The following is a 21,625-nucleotide window of genomic DNA, read 5'->3' on the forward strand; positions in this document are numbered from 1 at the left end:
CAGTCAGAGTCCTGATCTCAACCAGATTGAGATGCTGTGGCATGACCTCAAGAGAGCAGTTCACACCAGACATCCCAAGAATATTGCTGAACTGAAATTGTTTTGTAAAGAGGATTGGTCCAAAATTCCTGATCCACAACTACAGAAAACGTTTGGTTGAGGTTATTACTGACAAAGGATGGTCAACCAGTTACTAAATCCATGGGTTCACATACTTTTTCTAGCCTCTGTAAAATGAAAGTCAGTATCTTTGATCCAATGACCTTTCACCGGGCCAAGCGTACAGACGAACTTAGACTAACCAAATGTGACACATGGTAAAAAAGCTGACCACCTCACAGCCTCTCTTCAGTCTACTAGGGTATCCCTGCACCCCATCTCTCTCCTAGAGGCTGACTGGCCCTGTGCTGTAGAGGCTGACTGGCCCTGTGGTGTATCCCTCCGCCTCATCTCTCTCCTAGAGGCTGACTGGCCCTGTAGTGTAGAGGCTGACTGGCCCTGTGCTGTAGAGACTGACTGGCCCTGTGCTGTAGAGACTGACTGGCCCTGTGGTGTAGAGACTGACTGGCCCTGTGCTGTAGAGGCTGACTGGCCCTGTGGTGTAGAGACTGACTGGCCCTGTGGTGTAGAGACTGACTGGTCCTGTGCTGTAGAGACTGACTGGCCCTGTGCTGGAGAGACTGACTGGCCCTGTGCTGTAGAGACTGACTGGCCCTGTGCTGTAGAGACTGACTGGCCCTGTGTTGGAGAGACTGACTGGCCCTGTGCTGGAGTATGGATATGGAGCATGACCCTTTTAACCCATGAAACATGTTTACCCTCTCAGTCAATTAGGAAACTGTCAAATGTTCCACAGGACGCTATAGATAGTATGTCTTTCTAATGGAAACGCCAATATCAAAAAGAAGTTGAATGAATCAAACCAGGGTTCTGAGAACCTAGAACACACAAGGCGTTCTGTTGATGGAACACACAAGGTGTTCTGTTGATGGAACACACAAGGCGTTCTGTTGATGGAACACACAAGGTGTTCTGTTGATGGAACACAAAAGGTGTTCTGTTGATGGAACACACAAGGTGTTCTGTTGATGGAACACACAAGGTGTTCTGTTGATGGAACACACAAGGTGTTCTGTTGATGGAACACACAAGGTGTTCTGTTGATGGAACACAAAAGGTGTTCTGTTGATGGAACACACAAGGTGTTCTGTTGATGGAACACACAAGGTGTTCTGTTGATGGAACACACAAGGCGTTCTGTTGATGGAACACACAAGGTGTTCTGTTGACGGAACACACAAGGCGTTCTGTTGATGGAACACAAAAGGTGTTCTGTTGATGGAACACACAAGGTGTTCTGTTGATGGAACACACAAGGCGTTCTGTTGATGGAACACACAAGGCGTTCTGTTGATGGAACACACAAGGTGTTCTGTTGATGGAACACACAAGGTGTTCTGTTGATGGAACACACAAGGCGTTCTGTTGATGGAACACACAAGGCATTGTGTTGATGGAACACACAAGGCGTTCTGTTGATGGAACACACAAGGTGTTCTGTTGATGGAACACACAAGGTGTTCTGTTGATGGAACACACAAGGTGTTCTGTTGATGGAACACACAAGGTGTTCTGTTGATGGATGTCAGACTGTGTAATGTTACATAATGGTATATCTATAATGTTATATCTATAATGTTATATCTATGTTTAAAGAACACAGACTAACTATGATCTTGTAGAGACAGAGCAAACACTCTTAGAAGAAAGGGTTCCAAAAGGGTTCTTCGGCTGTCCCCATAGGAGAACCCTTTTTGGTTCCAGGTAGAACCCTTTCTGGTTCCACGTAGAACCATCTGTGGAAAAGGGTCTACATGGAACTCAAAAGGGTTCTACCTGGAACCAAAAAGGGTTCTTCACAGGGTTCTCCTATGGGGACAGCCGAAGAACCCTTTTAGGTTCTACATAGCACCTTTTTTCTAAGATTGTAGGTTACTGTAGAAGACAGCATCATTCTTAACAACCTTAACAACACACACACACACACACACACACACACACACACACACACGCACACACACACACACACACACACACACACACACACAGACTTACTACAAACCTCTCTTGTTCAAACCCATCTGAGATCCCGAGCTATGAGAGACACAGAGTTGTGATTGGAAATCAGACTTTATTGATTGATTGATTGATTGATTGATAGCGTGGATCCATGGGGTCATCATGGTGTGTGTAATAATGAAAGATTGATTTAGGAAACAGTTTATAATACTGGAAATGGAATGATCTAACAACAAAAGGAAATACATTTCTGTATGAGTTTGAACATGTAACTTTTATAAGTGTCTATAGAGGGTAATTTCAAGCCAATGAAAATGACCTCTTCAATAAAGCAGCTTAGAAGGTTTAGGAGAAATATGTTTAGAATCTCTAATGCAGGACGATGCATCTTTATTTTTATTTTATTTAACTAGACAAGTCAGTTAAGAACAAATTCTTATTTACAATGACGGCCTACCCCTGCCAAACCCGGACGACGCTGGGCCAATTGTGCGCCGCCCTATGGGACTCCCAATCACGGCCGGATGTGACGCAGCCTGGATTCGAACCAGGGACCGCAGTGACGCCTCTTGCACTGAGACGCAGTGCTTTAGACCGCTGCGCCATTCGTGAGCCCAAAACAGGCTTGGCATGCTGTGGAGAGTAAAGAGATAACTACAGGCCTGTTTCATGTTGCAGCAGGTAGGGGTTAACAGAGTCCTCCACTGTAAAACACATCATTAGACCTGTTTCATGTTGCAGCAGGTAGGGGTCCTCCACTGTAAAACACATCATTAGACCTGTTTCATGTTGCAGCAGGTAGGGGTCCTCCACTGTAAAACACATCATTAGACCTGTTTCATGTTGCAGCAGGTAGGGGTTAACAGAGTCCTCCACTTTAAACACATCATTAGACCTGTTTCATGTTGCAGCAGGTAGGGGTTAACAGAGTCCTCCACTGTAAAACACATCATTAGACCTGTTTCATGTTGCAGCAGGTAGGGACCCTCCACTGTAAACACATCATTAGACCTGTTTCATGTTGCAGCAGGTAGGGGTTAACAGAGTCCTCCACTGTAAAACACATCATTAGACCTGTTTCATGTTGCAGCAGGTAGGGGTCCTCCACTGTAAAACACATCATTAGACCTGTTTCATGTTGCAGCAGGTAGGGGTTAACAGAGTCCTCCACTGTAAACACATCATTAGACCTGTTTCATGTTGCAGCAGGTAGGGACCCTCCACTGTAAACACATCATTAGACCTGTTTCATGTTGCAGCAGGTAGGGGTTAACAGAGTCCTCCACTGTAAAACACATCCCCATCATGACCTGGAAGCATTCAATCAATGGACATGATCACAGAAACACAGAGCCCATGTTTGGTCTACACGTCTTTATGTTATTCAGACAACATGGAGGACAAGATGTGTACCGTAGAGGCATAATCTCATCTCAAACAGCGCCATTCCTTTACTTAAAATGTGTGTGTATTGTTGTGAAATTGTTAGATATTACTGCACTGTCAGAGCTAGAGACACAAGCATTTCGCTACATTCACAATAACATCTGCTAAACACGTGTATGTGACCAGTAAAATTTGTTTTGATTTGATTTGAGAAGCGAAGAGATTTAATTGGCCCCCCAAAAAAGCTTCGAAAGCCATTTCCTAGTAAACGAGTCAAACTAAAAGAGGAATCTGACATATTTTAGACAGAGCTGACAGAGTTGGAACTGGACTAGCCAATGGCGGTTTTCACCAGGGCTAGCCAAAGGCGGTTATCACCAGGGCTAGCCAAAGGAGGTTTTTACCAGGGCTAGCCAAAGGCGGTTATCACCAGGGTTAGCCAAAGCCGGTTTTCACCAGGGCTAGCCAAAGGCGGTTTTCACCAGGGCTAGCCAAAGGCGGTTTTCACCAGGGCTAGCCAAAGGCGGTTTTCACCAGGGCTAGCCAAAGGCGGTTATCACCAGGGCTAGCCAAAGGAGGTTTTCACCAGGGCTAGCCAAAGGCGGTTATCACCAGGGCTAGCCAAAGGCGGTTTTCACCAGGGCTAGCCAAAGGCGGTTTTCACCAGGGCTAGCCAAAGGAGGTTTTCACCAGGGCTAGCCAAAGGCGGTTTTCACCAGGGCTAGCCAAAGGCGGTTATCACCAGGGCTAGCCAAAGGCGGTTATCACCAGGGCTAGCCAAAGGAGGTTTTCACCAGGGCTAGCCAAAGGAGGTTTTCACCAGGGCTAGCCAAAGGAGGTTTTCACCAGGGCTAGCCAAAGGCGGTTTTCACCAGGGCTAGCCAAAGGCGGTTTTCACCAGGGCTAGCCAAAGGCGGTTTTCACCAGGGCTAGCCAAAGGCGGTTTTCACCAGGGCTAGCCAAAGGAGGTTATCACCAGGGCTAGCCAAAGGAGGTTATCACCAGGGCTAGCCAAAGGCGGTTTTCACCAGGGCTAGCCAAAGGAGGTTATCACCAGGGCTAGCCAAAGGAGGTTATCACCAGGGCTAGCCAAAGGCGGTTTTCACCAGGGCTAGCCAAAGGAGGTTATCACCAGGGCTAGCCAAAGGAGGTTATCACCAGGGCTAGCCAAAGGCGGTTTTCACCAGGGCTAGCCAAAGGCGGTTATCACCAGGGCTAGCCAAAGGCGGTTATCACCAGGGCTAGCCAAAGGAGGTTATCACCAGGGCTAGCCAAAGGCGGTTATCACCAGGGCTAGCCAAAGGAGGTTATCACCAGGGCTAGCCAAAGGAGGTTTTCACCAGGGCTAGCCAAAGGCGGTTTTCACCAGGGCTAGCCAAAGGAGGTTATCACCAGGGCTAGCCAAAGGAGGTTATCACCAGGGCTAGCCAAAGGCGGTTTTCACCAGGGCTAGCCAAAGGCGGTTATCACCAGGGCTAGCCAAAGGCGGTTATCACCAGGGCTAGCCAAAGGAGGTTATCACCAGGGCTAGCCAAAGGCGGTTATCACCAGGGCTAGCCAAAGGAGGTTATCACCAGGGCTAGCCAAAGGAGGTTTTCACCAGGGCTAGCCAAAGGAGGTTATCACCAGGGCTAGCCAAAGGCGGTTATCACCAGGGCTAGCCAAAGGAGGTTTTCACCAGGGCTAGCCAAAGGAGGTTATCACCAGGGCTAGCCAAAGGAGGTTATCACCAGGGCTAGCCAAAGGCGGTTTTCACCAGGGCTAGCCAAAGGAGGTTATCACCAGGGCTAGCCAAAGGAGGTTATCACCAGGGCTAGCCAAAGGAGGTTATCACCAGGGCTAGCCAAAGGCGGTTTTCACCAGGGCTAGCCAAAGGAGGTTATCACCAGGGCTAGCCAAAGGCGGTTTTCACCAGGGCTAGCCAAAGGCGGTTTTCACCAGGGCTAGCCAAAGGGGAAACAATAAAATGAGTCGGAGTGATAAAACAGCTGCATTCCTGTCGTCAATAATTTTACAAGATGTGACAGACTCTCTTTCTCTCCTCTCTCTCTCCTCTCTTTCTCCCCTCTCCTCTCTCTACCTCTCTCTCCTCTCTCTCTCCTCTCTTTCTCTCCTCTCCTCTCTCTACCTCTCCTCTCCTCTCTTTCTCTCCTCTCCTCTCTCTCTCCTCTCTTTCTCTCCTCTCCTCTCTCCTCTCTTTCTCTCCTCTCTCTCTCCTCTCTTTCTCACCTCTCCTCTCTCTACCTCTCCTCTCCTCTCTTTCTCTCCTCTCCTCTCTCTATCTCTCCTCTCTTTCTCCTCTCTCCTCTCTCTACCTCTCCTCTCTTTCTCTCCTCTCCTCTCTCTACCTCCCCTCTCCTCTCTTTCTCTCCTCTCCTCTCTCTATCTCTCCTCTCTTTCTCCTCTCTCCTCTCTCTACCTCTCCTCTCTTTCTCTCCTCTCCCCTCCTCTCCTGTCTTCTCCTCTCCTCCCCTAACCTCCCCTCCCCTCTGCTCCACCCTCCCCTCCCTCTCTCCTCTCCTCTCCTGTGTATGTGTGTTAGGAGGCCAATGTTAGAATTTCACCCATTCCGTTATTGACACCCTTTAGCCAGATGACAGTGATGGAGAGACATTGATTGCTTGGATGGATCCGATAGAGAGACAGAACACTCTGATTAAGTCTTAAAGACAGACAGAGATACTGCAGATACTGATGATGAACCATCTCTCTGCCAGCTCTGACAATGTCTCTCTCTGCCAGCTCTGACAATGTCTCTCTCTGCCAGCTCTGACAATGTCTCTCTCTGCCAGCTCTGACAATGTCTCTCTCTGCCAGCTCTGACAATGTCTCTCTCTGCCAGCTCTGACAATGTATCTCTCTGTCAGCTCTGACAATGTATCTCTCTGCCATCTTCCTAAATCTTAAATCAATTGGTAATTGAACAGTTGGGCAACAATCCATAAGGTCATAAGCCCTAGTAATTGACTATAGCTGGATCAACTCAGTATAGCTACTGAAACACACACACACACACACACACACACACACACACACACACACACACACACACACACACACACACACACACACACACACACACACACACACACACACACACACACACACACACACTATTTATTTACTGTGTTATGCGTACTTGTAAAATGACAAAACACTAGTGTTCATCAACAACCACATAAAGTGAAATGCCACAGCAAATTCAAATCAAATGTTATTTGTCACATGCTCTGTAAACAACAGGTGTAGACTAACAGCGAAATGCTGACTTACTGGGACCTTCCCAACAACGCAGACAGACAGAAAGAAAATAGAGAAATAATATTAAAAGTAATAATAAATACACAATGAGTAACGATAACTTGGTTATATAAACAGCGTACCAGTACTGAGTCTATGATAACTTGGTTATATAAACAGCGTACCAGTACTGAGTCTATGATAACTTGGCTATATACACAGCGTACCAGTACTGAGTCAATGATAACTTGGTTATATACACAGCGTACCAGTACTGAGTCAATGATAACTTGGTTATATACACACAGTACCAGTACTGAGTCAATGATAACTTGGTTATATACACACAGTACCAGTACTGAGTCTATGATAACTTGGTTATATACACATAGTACCAGTACTGAGTCAATGATAACTTGGTTATATACACATAGTACCAGTACTGAGTCTATGATAACTTGGTTATATACACATAGTACCAGTACTGAGTCAATGATAACTTGGTTATATACACACAGTACCAGTACTGAGTCGATGTGCCGGCTACAAGGTAATTGAGGTAGATATGCACATATAGATAGGGATAAAGTGACTAGACAACAGGATAGATAATAGACAGTAACAGCAGTATACTGTAGGTAGGGGTAAAGGATAGATAATAGTCAGTAACAGCAGTATACTGTAGGTAGGGGGAAAGGATAGATAATAGACAGTAACAGCAGTATACTGTAGGTAGGGGTAAAGGATAGATAATAGACAGTAACAGCAGTATACTGTAGGTAGGGGTAAAGGATAGATAATAGACAGTAACAGCAGTATACTGTAGGTAGGGGTAAAGGATAGATAATAGACAGTAACAGCAGTATACTGTAGGTAGGGGTAAAGGATAGATAATAGACAGTAACATCAGTATACTGTAGGTAGGGGTAAAGGATAGATAATAGACAGTAACAGCAGTATACTGTAGGTAGGGGTAAAGGATAGATAATAGACAGTAACAGCAGTATACTGTAGGTAGGGGTAAAGGATAGATAATAGACAGTATACTGTAGGTAGGGGTAAAGGATAGATAATAGACAGTAACAGCAGTATACTTACTGTAGGTAGGGGTAAAGTGACTAGACAACACGATAGATAATAAACGGTAGCAGCAGGGTATTTGATGAGTCAAAAGTGCAAAGAGGGTCAATGCAGATAGTTAAATAGTTAATCAATAGCTACCCGGACTAACTATTTATCAGTCTAATAACTTGGAGGTAGAAGCTGTTCAGGGTCCTTTGGTTCCAGACTTGGTACATCGGTACCACTTGCCGTGCGGTAGCAGAGAGAACAGTCTATGACTTGGGTGGCTGGAGTCTTTTACAATTTTTAGGGCCTTCCTCTGACACTGCCTGGTATAGAGGTCCTGGATGGCAGGGAGTTTGGCCCCAGTGAATTACTGGGCTGTACGCACTACCCTCTGTAGTGCCTTGCTGTCGGAGGCCGAGCAGTTGCCATACCAGGCGGTGATGCAACCGGTCGGGATGCTCTCGATGGTGTAGCTGTAGATCCTTTTGAGGATCTCAGGACCCATGCCAAATATTCTCAGTCTCCTGAGGGGGGAAAAGGTTTTGTTGTATCCTCTTCACGACTGGCTTGGTGTGTTTGGACCATGATAGTTTGTTGGTGATGTGGACACCAAGCTCCTTTGTCTTGCTCACGTTGAGGGAGAGGTTGTTGTCTGACCTCCTCCCTATAGGCTGTCTCATCGTTGCCGGTGATCAGGCCTACCACTGTTGTGTCGTCTGCAAACTTAACGATGGTGTTGGAGTCGTGCCTGGCCGTGCAATCGTGGGTGAACAGGGAGTACAGGAGGGGACTAAGCACACACCCTAGAGGGGCTCCCGTGTTGAGGATCAGAGTGGCGGATGTGTTGCTGCCTACCCTCACCACCTGGGGGCAGCCAGTCAGGAAGTCCAGGATCCAGTTGAAGAAGGTAGTTGTTTAGTACCAGGGTCCTTAGCTTAGTGATGAGCTTCGAGGGCACTATGGAAAAGTTCCAGAGTTGGATAGCTAGGTAACATAGCATCCCTCTCTGTTTGAGCCGGGTGTTTTGAGTATGCTAAACTAGCTAGCTGCATTCACTGCTAAGTAAGTGAAAGTGAAAACAAATATGGAATATAGTTCTCTCTCTCTCTCTCTCTCTCTCTCTCTCTCTTTCTCTCTCTCTCTCTCTCTCTCTCTCTCTCTCTCTCTCTCTCTCTCTCTCTCTCTCTCTCACTCTCTCTCTTGCTTCTCCTTCATTTTTGAAGAAATTAATTTGTTGAAAACTGTTTAACTATTGTCTTTCTCTTTGAGTCAACTACTCACCACATTTTATGCAGCAACCTCTAAGGTGCACGGTTGAGTAACCGGGTGGTAAATTCAGTGGCTAAGTTCAGGGCAGGGTAGTGGGTGGAGGCCGGCATGTGTTTGCTATTTAACAGTCTGATTGTCAGATTTGCCAAATGAGGGGGTCGAGGGAGAGCTTTTGTAAGGGGATCTAGAGTTTTGTCGCTTCTAGTTGCACAGGTGACATGCTGGTAGAAATGAGGTAAAACGGATTTCAGTTTCCCTGCATTAAACTCACCGGCCACTAGGAGCGCCGACTCTGAGTTGAACATTTTCTTTTTTTACTTACGGTGAGAGTGGGCTTAGTGCCAGCATCGATTTGTGTTGGTAAATAGATAGCTACAAAAAAAATATAGTACGGTCCGCTGTTTATCGTGAGAGGTATTCTAACTCAGGCGAGCAGAACCTCGAGACTTTCTTAATATTAGAGATCACACACCAGCTGTTAACAAAGAGACACACACACCTCCCCCCTTGAGCTGATAACCGATGCTGCCGTTCTGTCCTGCCGATGCCGATGAGAAACCAGGGCTACAGTGCCTTCAGAAAGTATTCCGACCCCTTGACGTTTTTACACATCTTGTTAGGTTACTGTCTTATTCTAAAATTGATTAAATTGTCCCACCTCATCAATCTATGCACAATACCCCATAATGACAAAGCAAAAACAGGATTTTATTTATTTAAAAAAGAATCATAATGAAATATTACATTTACATAAGTATTCAGACCCTTTACTCAGTACTTTGTTGAAGCATCTTTGGCAGCGATCACAGCCTCGAGTCTTGTTGGGTATGACGCTACAAGCTTGGCACACCTGCTTGGCACACCATTCTTCTCTGCAGATCCTCTCAAGCTCTGTCATGTTGGATGCGGAGCATCGCTGCACAGCTATTTTCAGGTCTCTCCAGAGATCTTCAATAAGGTTCAAGTCCGGGCTCTGGCTGGGCACTCTAGGACATTTAGAGACATGTCCTGAAGCCACTCCTGCGTTGTCTCGGCTGTGCACTTAGGGTTGTTGTCCTGTTGGAAGGTGAACCTTCGCCCCAGTCTGAGGTCCTGAGCACTCTGGAGCAGGTTTTCATCAAGGATCTCTCTGTACTTTACTCCGTTAATCTTTTCCTCAATCGGATTGAGATTATAGTCTCGAACGGAGATCATCCAGTTTGTTCTCCGATGATTGTATGTTCGCCGATAGAACGGAGGGTAGAGACGGTTTATTTACTCGCCAGACGTAGTTTCGTCAGAGTACCCGCACGTCGGCAATTTATATAGCCGACGTGGCCCTAATCTCTGGGATTAGGGCCCGGTCTAATCTCTGGGATTAGGGCCCGGTCTAATCTCTGGGATTAGGGCCTGGCCCAAGGCGAGCAGTATATCCTGCACCGCTGACTCGTTGAAGTAGAAATCATCATCCAAAACCAGGTTACCGATCGCTGTTCTGATGTCCGGAAGCTCTTTTCAATCATAGGAAACGACAGCAGAAACATTATGTACAACAACAAAAATGTACAATCAGTGCAACTACAAAAAAATACAAAAAAAACAAAATAGCTGAACAGGTCGGGTGCCCGTAAAAACGGCAGCTATCTATTGCAGAGCCGTTCCTATATCTTTTGACCAGAATGATCCTAGGCTCAACCTATCACCTATCACCTAACCTCAACCTATCACCTTAAAGTGTCTAACACTTCCATTAATGGATTAAAGAGGTGAATAAACCTGCCCATCCCCCAAATCCTCTGACTGAAGGACTGGACGTATCTCTGGTTATGGCTCTGGTCTATAGTAGTCACTATATAGGGAATAGGACTCTGGTCTATAGTAGTCACTATATAGGGAATAGGGCTCTGGTCTATAGTAGTACCACTATATAGGGAATAGGGCTCTGGTCTATAGTAGTCACTATATAGGGAATAGGACTCTGGTCTATAGTAGTACCACTATATAGGGAATAGGGCTCTGGTCTATAGTAGTGTACTATATAGGGAATAGGGCTCTGGTCTATAGTAGTACCACTATATAGGGACTAGGGCTCTGGTCTATAGTAGTACCACTATATAGGGAATAGGACTCTGGTCTATAGTAGTCACTATATAGGGAATAGGGCTCTGGTCTATAGTAGTTCACTATATAGGGAATATGGCTCTGGTCTATAGTAGTACCACTATATAGGGAATATGGCTCTGGTCTATAGTAGTGCACTATATAGGGAATAGGACTCTGGTCTATAGTAGTACCACTATATAGGGAATATGGCTCTGGTCTATAGTAGTACCACTATATAGGGAATAGGGCTCTGGTCTATAGTATACCACTATAAGGGGGATTAGGGCTCTGGTCTATAGTAGTACCACTATATAGGGAATAGGGCTCTGGTCTATAGTAGTCACTACATAGGGAATAGGGCTCTGGTCTATAGTAGTCACTATATAGGGAATAGGACTCTGGTCTATAGTAGTCACTATATAGGGAATAGGGCTCTGGTCTATAGTAGTTCACTATATAGGGAATATGGCTCTGGTCTATAGTAGTACAACTATATAGGGAATATGGCTCTGGTCTATAGTAGTGCACTATATAGGGAATAGGACTCTGGTCTATAGTAGTACCACTATATAGGGAATATGGCTCTGGTCTATAGTAGTACCACTATATAGGGAATAGGGCTCTGGTCTATAGTAGTACCACTATATAGGGAATAGGGCTCTGGTCTATAGTAGTGCACTATATAGGGAATATGGCTCTGGTCTATAGTAGTACCACTATATAGGGAATAGGGCTCTGGTCTATAGTAGTACCACTATATAGGGAATAGGGCCCTGGTCTATAGTAGTCACTATATAGGGAATAGGGCTCTGGTCTATAGTAGTACCACTATATAGGGAATAGGGCTCTGGTCTATAGTAGTCACTATATAGGGAATAGGACTCTGGTCTATAGTAGTCACTATATAGGGAATAGGGCTCTGGTCTATAGTAGTACCACTATATAGGGAATAGGGCTCTGGTCTATAGTAGTCACTACATAGGGAATAGGGCTCTGGTCTATAGTAGTCACTATATAGGGAATAGGACTCTGGTCTATAGTAGTCACTATATAGGGAATAGGGCTCTGGTCTATAGTAGTTCACTATATAGGGAATATGGCTCTGGTCTATAGTAGTACCACTATATAGGGAATATGGCTCTGGTCTATAGTAGTGCACTATATAGGGAATAGGACTCTGGTCTATAGTAGTACCATTATATAGGGAATATGGCTCTGGTCTATAGTAGTACCACTATATAGGGAATAGGGCTCTGGTCTATAGTAGTACCACTATATAGGGAATAGGGCTCTGGTCTATAGTAGTGCACTATATAGGGAATATGGCTCTGGTCTATAGTAGTACCACTATATAGGGAATAGGGCTCTGGTCTATAGTAGTACCACTATATAGGGAATAGGGCCCTGGTCTATAGTAGTCACTATATAGGGAATAGGGCTCTGGTCTATAGTAGTGTACTATATAGGGAATAGGGCTCTGGTCTATAGTAGTCACTATATAGGGAATAGGGCTGTGGTCTATAGTAGTGTACTATATAGGGAATAGGGCTCTGGTCTATAGTAGTACCACTATATAGGGAATAGGGCTCTGGTCTATAGTAGTGTACTATATAGGGAATAGGGCTCTGGTCTATAGTAGTACCACTATATAGGGAATAGGGCTGTGGTCTATAGTAGTCACTATATAGGGAATAGGGCTGTGGTCTATAGTAGTACCACTATATAGGGAATATGGCTCTGGTCTATAGTAGTACCACTATATAGGGAATAGGGCTCTGGTCTATAGTAGTACCACTATATAGGGAATAGGGCTCTGGTCTATAGTAGTACTACTATATAGGGAATAGGGCTCTGGTCTATAGTAGTACCACTATATAGGGAATAGGGCTCTGGTCTATAGTAGTCACTATATAGGGAATAGGGCTCTGGTCTATAGTAGTGTACTATATAGGGAATAGGGCTCTGGTCTATAGTAGTTCACTATATAGGGAATAGGGCTCTGGTCTATAGTAGTACCACTATATAGGGAATAGGGCTCTGGTCTATAGTAGTGTACTATATAGGGAATAGGGCCCTGGTCTATAGTAGTGTACTATATAGGGAATAGGGCTCTGGTCTATAGTAGTGTACTATATAGGGAATAGGGCTCTGGTCTATAGTAGTACCACTATATAGGGAATAGGGCTCTGGTCTATAGTAGTGTACTATATAGGGAATAGGGCCCTGGTCTATAGTAGTGCACTATATAGGGAATAGGGATCTGGTCTATAGTAGTACCACTATATAGGGAATAGGGCTCTGGTCTATAGTAGTACCACTATATAGGGAATAGGGCTCTGGTCTATAGTAGTACCACTATATAGGTAATAGGGCTCTGGTCTATAGTAGTACCACTATATAGGGAATAGGGCTCTGGTCTATAGTAGTACCACTATATAGGGAATAGGGCTCTGGTCTATAGTAGTACCACTATATAGGGAATAGGGCTCTGGTCTATAGTAGTACCACTATATAGGGAATAGGGCTCTGGTCTATAGTAGTACCACTATATAGGGAATAGGGCTCTGGTCTATAGTAGTACCACTATATAGGGAATAGGGCCCTGGTCTATAGTAGTGCACTATATAGGGAATAGGACTCTGGTCTATAGTAGTACCACTATATAGGGAATAGGGCTCTGGTCTATAGTAGTACCACTATATAGGGAGTAGGGCTCTGGTCTATAGTAGTCACTATATAGGGAATAGGGTGCCATTTTGGACGCTAGCACCTTATTAAGCAATCATATGTCAGAGGCTGAATGCACGCGGGCAGTTTGAACTAAACATGTCTAATGTACTAATTTCTTTCACATTTCTTACCATGTTTGTCAGAAAGTTGTGATTGATTTCCAGACTGAGAGTAGAGATCATCGATCTGGATCCCTGCTGTTACATAGTTGATGTGGCCTTTTGCTTTAGTGTAGAGTGGAACAGGAAAACCAATCACTGAAGGGTATTGTTCCTTTAATTAAAATGGTGAACAGTTGCATCATCTTACAAGCCGCGGTTATAGGTCCCGTGTGGCTCCGTTGGTAGAGCATGGTGTTTGCAACGCCAGGGTTGTGGGTTCGATTCCCACGGGGGACTAGTACGGGGAAAAAAATGTATGAAATGTATGCATTCACTACTGTAAGTCGCTCTGGATAAGAGTGTCTGCTAAAATGTAAACGATATCCCATGAAGACCTGGTTACACCTTAACTCTATCATATATAATATGTTTCTTCCTTCTACTTCATTCTAACAAATCCATGACTTACAAGAACATAAATAATAATAATTAAAGACAAAAACTAATCTTATAGAAACAACTTTCACTAAAATTTAGCCCGCATAACATCTTAAAGAAAGACTAACCCAAAATAACAACAACAAAAAAAAAAACAGTCCTGTTCTCAACATTATAGTGCTGTCACTAACCAGGTTTCCATTCATCCTTTTTTCATGCGAGTAAAGTACACGCCGGATAAAACATTTCACAAATGTTGACAAAACCAAATACGCTAGACAACGTGGGATCTTTTTATGTCAGTTTAATAAATTATACGAGAAATGGCGGTGGAAACACTTTTATCCACAAATATTGATCTAATAACCGTCATATCGAAAGTAAACTTGGAGTCACGCGATGACGTTGTGTGGTCCTCCCACTACGACTCAGGAAACCATACAGTTTATTAGACTACAGATCTGTTGTGTGGTCCTCCCACTACGACTCAGGAAACCATGCACTTTATTAGGCTACTGATCTGTTGTGTGGTCCTCCCACTACGACTCAGGAAACCATGCAGTTTATTAGGCTACAGATCTGTTGTGTGGTCCTCCCACTATGACTCAGGAAACCATACAGTTTATTAGACTACAGATCTGTTGTGTGGTCCTCCCACTACGACTCAGGAAACCATACAGTTTATTAGACTACAGATCTGTTGTGTGGTCCTCCCACTACGACTCAGGAAACCATGCAGTTTATTAGGCTACAGATCTGTTGTGTGGTCCTCCCACTATGACTCAGGAAACCATACAGTTTATTAGACTACAGATCTGTTGTGTGGTCCTCCCACTACGACTCAGGAAACCATACAGTTTATTAGACTACAGATCTGTTGTGTGGTCCTCCCACTACGACTCAGGAAACCATGCAGTTTATTAGACTACAGATCTGTTGTGTGGTCCTCCCACTATGACTCAGGAAACCATACAGTTTATTAGACTACAGATCTGTTGTGTGGTCCTCCCACTACGACTCAGGAAACCATACAGTTTATTAGGCTACAGATCTGTTGTGTGGTCCTCCCACCACGACTCAGGAAACCATACAGTTTATTAGGCTACAGATCTGTTGTGTGGTCCTCCCACTACGACTCAGGAAACCATGCAGTTTATTAGACTACAGATCTGTTGTGTGGTCCTCCCACTACGACTCAGGAAACCATGCAGTTTATTAGGCTACAGATCTGTTGTGTGGTCCTCCCACTACGACTGAGGAAACCATACAGTTTATTAGACTACAGATCTGTTGTGTGGTCCTCCCACTACGACTCAGGAAACCATACAGTTTATTAGACTACAGATGAAGTTGTGATGAACTTCACAGGTTGGAAGACAAAACATGTTTTATTTATGCTGATTTTAGAATATTCGCATTAAAATCTGTCGCCAATTGGGATGGAAAACTAGCTACTGTGTCAATCCTTGTGTTCCTGATTTTACACAAGGCCCAGGCTGATCTCCCAGGCTGATCTCCCAGGCTGATCTCCCAGGCTGATCTCCCAGGCTGCGTCCCAATATACCCTATATATAGGTGTACATCTCATTTTGATCGACCTGTTGTTGCACAACAGGAAAGATTTAAAAATAATTCTAGAGTTTGTAATTTCCACTTTAACATTTCAGGCTTGATTTTCCCTAACTGATAACGTAACAACCCCTAATCCACACAAAAATTCACATTTCCTGTTGCTGCAGGATAATTTTCTTGCTGTGACAGACTGGTCAGTAGTCTACTACTCCATGCAGGGAATAGAGTGTCATTTGGGACATAACCATTTCCACTCCCCTCCGTTCTGCCCCCCTCCCCATCCCCTCCCCTCCACTTCCCTCCCCTCCCCTCAGCTCCACTCCCCTCCCCTCCACTCCACTCCCCTCCCCTCCCCTCAGCTCCCCTCAGCTCTGCTCCCCTCCCCTCCCCTCCGCTCCCATCCAGTCCCCTCCATAAGTTATTCCCCTCCTGTTCACAAACATCTTGTTTACATCCCATACATGCTACTCTATTCCCCACATAGTCGACTACTTTTGACCTGAGCCCTCGTGAAGCCTTAGGGCTCTGTTCAACAGTGGCCCCCAGGAAGCCTTAGGGCTCTGTTCAACAGTGGCCCCCAGTAAGCCTTAGGGCTCTGTTCAACAGTGGCCCCCGTGAAGCCTTAGGGCTCTGTTCAACAGTGGCCCCCAGGAAGCCTTAGGGCTCTGTTCAACAGTGGCCCCCAGTAAGCCTTAGGGCTCTGTTCAACAGTGGCCCCCGTGAAGCCTTAGGGCTCTGTTCAACAGTGGCCCCCGTGAAGCCTTAGGGCTCTGTTCAACAGTGGCCCCCAGGAAGCCTTAGGGCTCTGTTCAACAGTGGCCCCCGTGAAGCCTTAGGGCTCTGTTTAACAGTGGCCCCCGTGAAGCCTAGGGCTCTGTTCAACAGTGGCACTTTATAAAGTGAATAGGGTTCCATTTGGGATGTAGATATAATAAAACAAACTGCCAGTAGAAGGGGGGGGGGTTGCGTTGAGGGGTTGGTTAGCGTGCCACTGTTGTATCAAACACCCCATTTCTCCCCCCTTTCTCCCCCCTCTCTCCCCCCTCTCTCTCCCTGGGAAGGAAACAGCTCCAGATCCTATCACAACTATCATCCAGGGTCTGGGGTCTTTCAAAACACACATTCTCCTATTAACTACCTGCAGCATCTGTGTTTTCACAAGGCAGACAGGCAGACAGGCTGACAGACAGAGACAGGCAGACAGGCTGACAGGCGGACAGACAGGCAGACAGACAGAGACAGGCAGACAGGCTGACAGACAGGCTGACAGACTGACAGACAGGCAGACAGACAAAGACAGGCAGACAGGCTGACAGGCTGACAGACAGACAGACAAACAGAGACAGGCAGACAGGCTGACAGGCTGACAGACAGGCAGACAGACAGAGACAGGCAGACAGGCTGACTGACAGACAGGCTGACAGGCTGACAGGCTGACAAGCTGACAGACAGACAGACAGACAGACAGACAGACAGACAGACAGACAGACAGACAGACAGACAGACAGACAGACAGACAGACAGACAGACAGACAGACAGACAACTTTTGCTTTTGAGTTATGGATGTAAAAAACACACATTAAAATATTCAACTTTTTAGGATGACACAGTTTTAACAACCGCTCATAGAAGACCAGAATTCACTTCTCTTCAAGAATGACTTTATTATTATTATTATTATTATTATTATTATTATTATTATTGACACTTTATTTGGATAATCCAGATAGTTCATCTGTAGAGGCTCTACAGATGGACATACTATCAACAAACCATCTGTTGAATAGCAACTGCTTGCTAATATTACAGTTAGCGTTAGGTTAACAGAAATGGTTAAGATAAGGGTTAAGATAAGGGTTAGGGTTAGAGAATTGGTTAAGATAATGGTAAAGGTTAGGGTTAGTTAAAATCATACCCTATGAGATCATCTATATGGAATATTGAAATAAATGGTTACCTTATTATTATTATTATTGTTATTATTATTATTGTTATTATTATAATATATTAATAACAACTCACCTCTCTTCTGCATAAAACTGAAGAGGTCATCGAGAAACTCTTTCCTCTTGTCGTCATTATCCAACTCGTACAACTGGAAGACAAGAAGAGGGAGACAATCTGATTAAACCTGGCCTCAAGGCAACCGTTTCATAGACAAAACAATCACACAAAGAAGATCGGTGAAACATTCATTCATGTTACTTCCATTAGTTTATTCTACTGTATTGAAGTGTACACTACTGTATTGAAGTGTATACTACTGTATTGAAGTTTATTCTACTGTATTGAAATGTATACTACTGTATTGAAGTGTATACAACTGTATTGAAGTTTATTCTACTGTATTGAAATGTATACTACTGTATTGAAGTGTATACTACTGTATTGAAGTTTATTGTACTGTACTGAAGTTTATACTACTGTATTGAAGTGTATACTACTATATTGAAGTGTATACTACTGTATTGAAGTTTATTCTACTGTATTGAAGTGTATTCTACTGTATTGAAGTGTATACTGCTGTATTGAAGTTTATTCTACTGTATTGAAGTGTATACTACTGTATTGAAGTTTATTCTACTGTATTGAAATGTATACTACTGTATTGAGGTGTATACTACTGTATTGAAGTGTACACTACTGTATTGAAGTGTATTCTACTGTTTTGAAGTTTATTCTACGGTATTGAAGTGTATACTACTGTATTGAGGTGTATTCTACTGTATTGAAGTGTATACTACTGTATTGAAGTTTATTCTACTGTATTGAAGTGTATACTACTGTATTGAAGTTTATTCTACTGTATTGAAGTGTATACTACTGTATGGAAGTGTATACTACTGTATTGAAGTTTATTCTAATGTATTGAAGTTTATTCTACTGTATTGAAGTGTATACTACTGTATTGAAGTTTATTCTACTGTATTGAAATGTATACTACTGTATTGAAGTTTATTCTAATGTATTGAAGTTTATTCTACTGTATTGAAGTGTATACTACTGTATTGAAGTTTATTCTACTGTATTGAAGTGTATACTACTGTATTGAAGTTTATTCTACTGTATTGAAGTGTATACTACTGTATGGAAGTGTATATTACTGTATTGAAGTTTATTCTACTGTATTGAAGTTTATTCTACTGTATTGAAGTGTATACTACTGTATTGAAGTTTATTCTAATGTATTGAAGTTTATACTACTGTATTGAAGCCATTTCAAACTGTGAAGTGTTTTAGAAAACAACATCCACGATTAAATTACTATCAATGAGTACCTCCAGAATTTCACACTAGTGTACTTTCACACCAAAAACATCAAATGGAAGGTACATTAGACAAGGAGACCAAAACACAACAATGTAGACTGTCGTCACTATACTATTTTAAAACCTCTTTACTATTATTTGGCTCACATAAACCTTTAAAAACCATACATTGTTTATTTTGTGTGTGAATAAGAGTATATGTGAATCTGTAATTGTTGTTACAGATTTCAGACAATCTGTGAGTAACCTTGAGTGTTCTAAATTCATTATATAAGATCATCTTATGATCTGGAAACAGAGTGTCTGGATACTAACAGACGCAGTGCCTCCTCTGTGAAGGAACAGTATCATGGACATACATTTTATCCACGGTAGGGAGGAGACAACTAGAGCTGTTCTTACACTCCCAGCCTCCCAGCCACCCTGCCTCCCAGCCGCCCTGCCTCCCTGTTTCCCAGCCTCTCAGCCTCCCAGCCTCCTAGTCTCTCAGCCTCCCAGTCTCCCAGACTCCCTGCCTCCCTGCCTCCCAGCCTCCCAGTCTCCCAGCCTCCCTACTCACAGCCTCCCAGTCTCCCTGTCTCCCAGCCTCCCAGTCTCCCAGTCTCCCAGCCTCCCAGCCTCCCAGTCTCCCAGCCTCCTAGTCTCCCAGCCTCCCAGTCTCCCAGCCTCCCAGTCTCCCAGCCTCCCTGTCTCCCAGCCTTCCAGCCTCTCAGCCTCCCAGCCTCCCTGTCTCCCAGCCTCCCTGCCTCCCAGCCTCCCTGTCTCCCACCCTCCCAGCCTCCCTGCCTCCCAGCCTCCCAGCCTCTCAGCCTCCCAGCCTCCTTGTCTCCCAGCCTCCCTGCCTCCCAGCCTCCCTGCCTCCCAGCCTCCCAGACTCAGAAGAACAACCTGTAATGTCTGAATACAGGAGATGGTCACACCTTTAAACTCTTTGGTTGTCTCCATTCAGTTTTCCTGAACAGATACCCTCCTGTAGCTGAACAGATACCCTCCTGTAGCTGTAGCTGAACAGATACCCTCCTGTAGCTGAACAGATACCCTCCTGTAGCTGAACAGTACCCTCCTGTAGCTGTAGCTGAACAGATACCCTCCTGTAGCTGAACAGATACCCTCCTGTGGCTGAACAGATACCCTCCTGTAGCTGGGAATTTCTCTCTTTTAAAAATTTCTTTTAAAATAAAAATAGTGGATTTGAGTAGTTGTATATTTTGACTGATAAACTGAAGTCAGCGTCGTACCAAAACAAACTGAAGTACTGTAGAAACAACAAGCATCTATTTACAGTAAATTATGACTAACATATGGAGAATATCTCAATGACATAGGCTACCCACAAAGAATTTGAAACCAAACGCCAATTTTCTATAAACTCCCATATCTACTGGGTGAAATACCACAGTGTGACATCACAGCAGCAAGATGTGTGACCTGTTGCCACAAGAAAAGGGCAACCAGTAAAGAACAAACACCATTGTAAATACAACCCATATTTATGTTTATTTATTTTCCCTTTTGTACTCTAACTATTTGCACATAATATGACATTTGAAATGTCTTTATTCTTTTGGAACTTTTGTGAGTGTAATGTTTACTGTAAAAAAAAAAATTGTTTATTTCATTTTTGTTTATGATCTCCTTCACTTGCTTTGGCAATGTTAACATATGTTTCCAATGCCAATAAAACCCCTTGAATTGAATTGACTGAGAGAGGCAAGAGAAGAGAGAGTGAGAGACAGAGACAGAGACGGTTGTCGTTGGAAATGGAGGACCAAAACGCAGCAGGTATGTGTACGCTCATCTTGACATTTATTAACTCAGAATGACCACACCAAAACGAAACAAACTTACGAACAACGAAACAGTCTTGAAAGGCTCACTCGGCAAAACAAGAAACAATCTCCCACAACTAAACAGACAAACACACCCAACTAATATAGGACTTCCAATCAAAGGCAACACCACACAGCTGCCTTCAATTGGAAGTCCACCCCAATTAACCAAACATAGACATACAACTAACTAGATCAACATAGAAATACGTAAACAAGGAACAGTGCCCAAAAACCCCGGAATACTTAAATCAAATGCCCTTTTTAGAAAAACACCACCCCTAACCACATACAACAAATACCCTCTGCCACGTCCTGACCAAACTACAATACCAATTAACCCTTATGCTGGCCAGGACGTGACAGAGAGAGACAGAGATACAGAGACTGAGAGAGAGATACAGAGAGAGAGATACAGAGAGAGATACAGAGAGAGAGATACAGAGAGAGATACAGAGAGAGATACAGAGAGAGATGCAGAGAGAGATACAGAGAGAGAGAGATACAGATAGAGAGATACAGAGAGAGAGATACAGCGAGACAGAGAGATACAGAGAAAGA

General features: G+C 44.1%; 1 protein-coding gene across 1 annotated transcript in view; it reads right to left on the minus strand.

Annotated features, from left to right (window-relative positions):
- The window catches only part of LOC115200657 (AT-rich interactive domain-containing protein 3A), a 209,827-nt gene that overhangs the window by 50,527 nt on the left and 137,675 nt on the right, over window positions 1-21,625 (minus strand). The window contains exon 3 of the mRNA XM_029763863.1: window positions 17,989-18,061. Coding sequence (XP_029619723.1) covers window positions 17,989-18,061 — 73 coding nt within the window. The remainder of the gene's footprint in view (window positions 1-17,988; window positions 18,062-21,625) is intronic.

This window comes from Salmo trutta, chromosome 9, assembly GCF_901001165.1.
Source record: "Salmo trutta chromosome 9, fSalTru1.1, whole genome shotgun sequence".
NCBI classification, from domain to species: Eukaryota; Metazoa; Chordata; class Actinopteri; order Salmoniformes; family Salmonidae; genus Salmo; species Salmo trutta.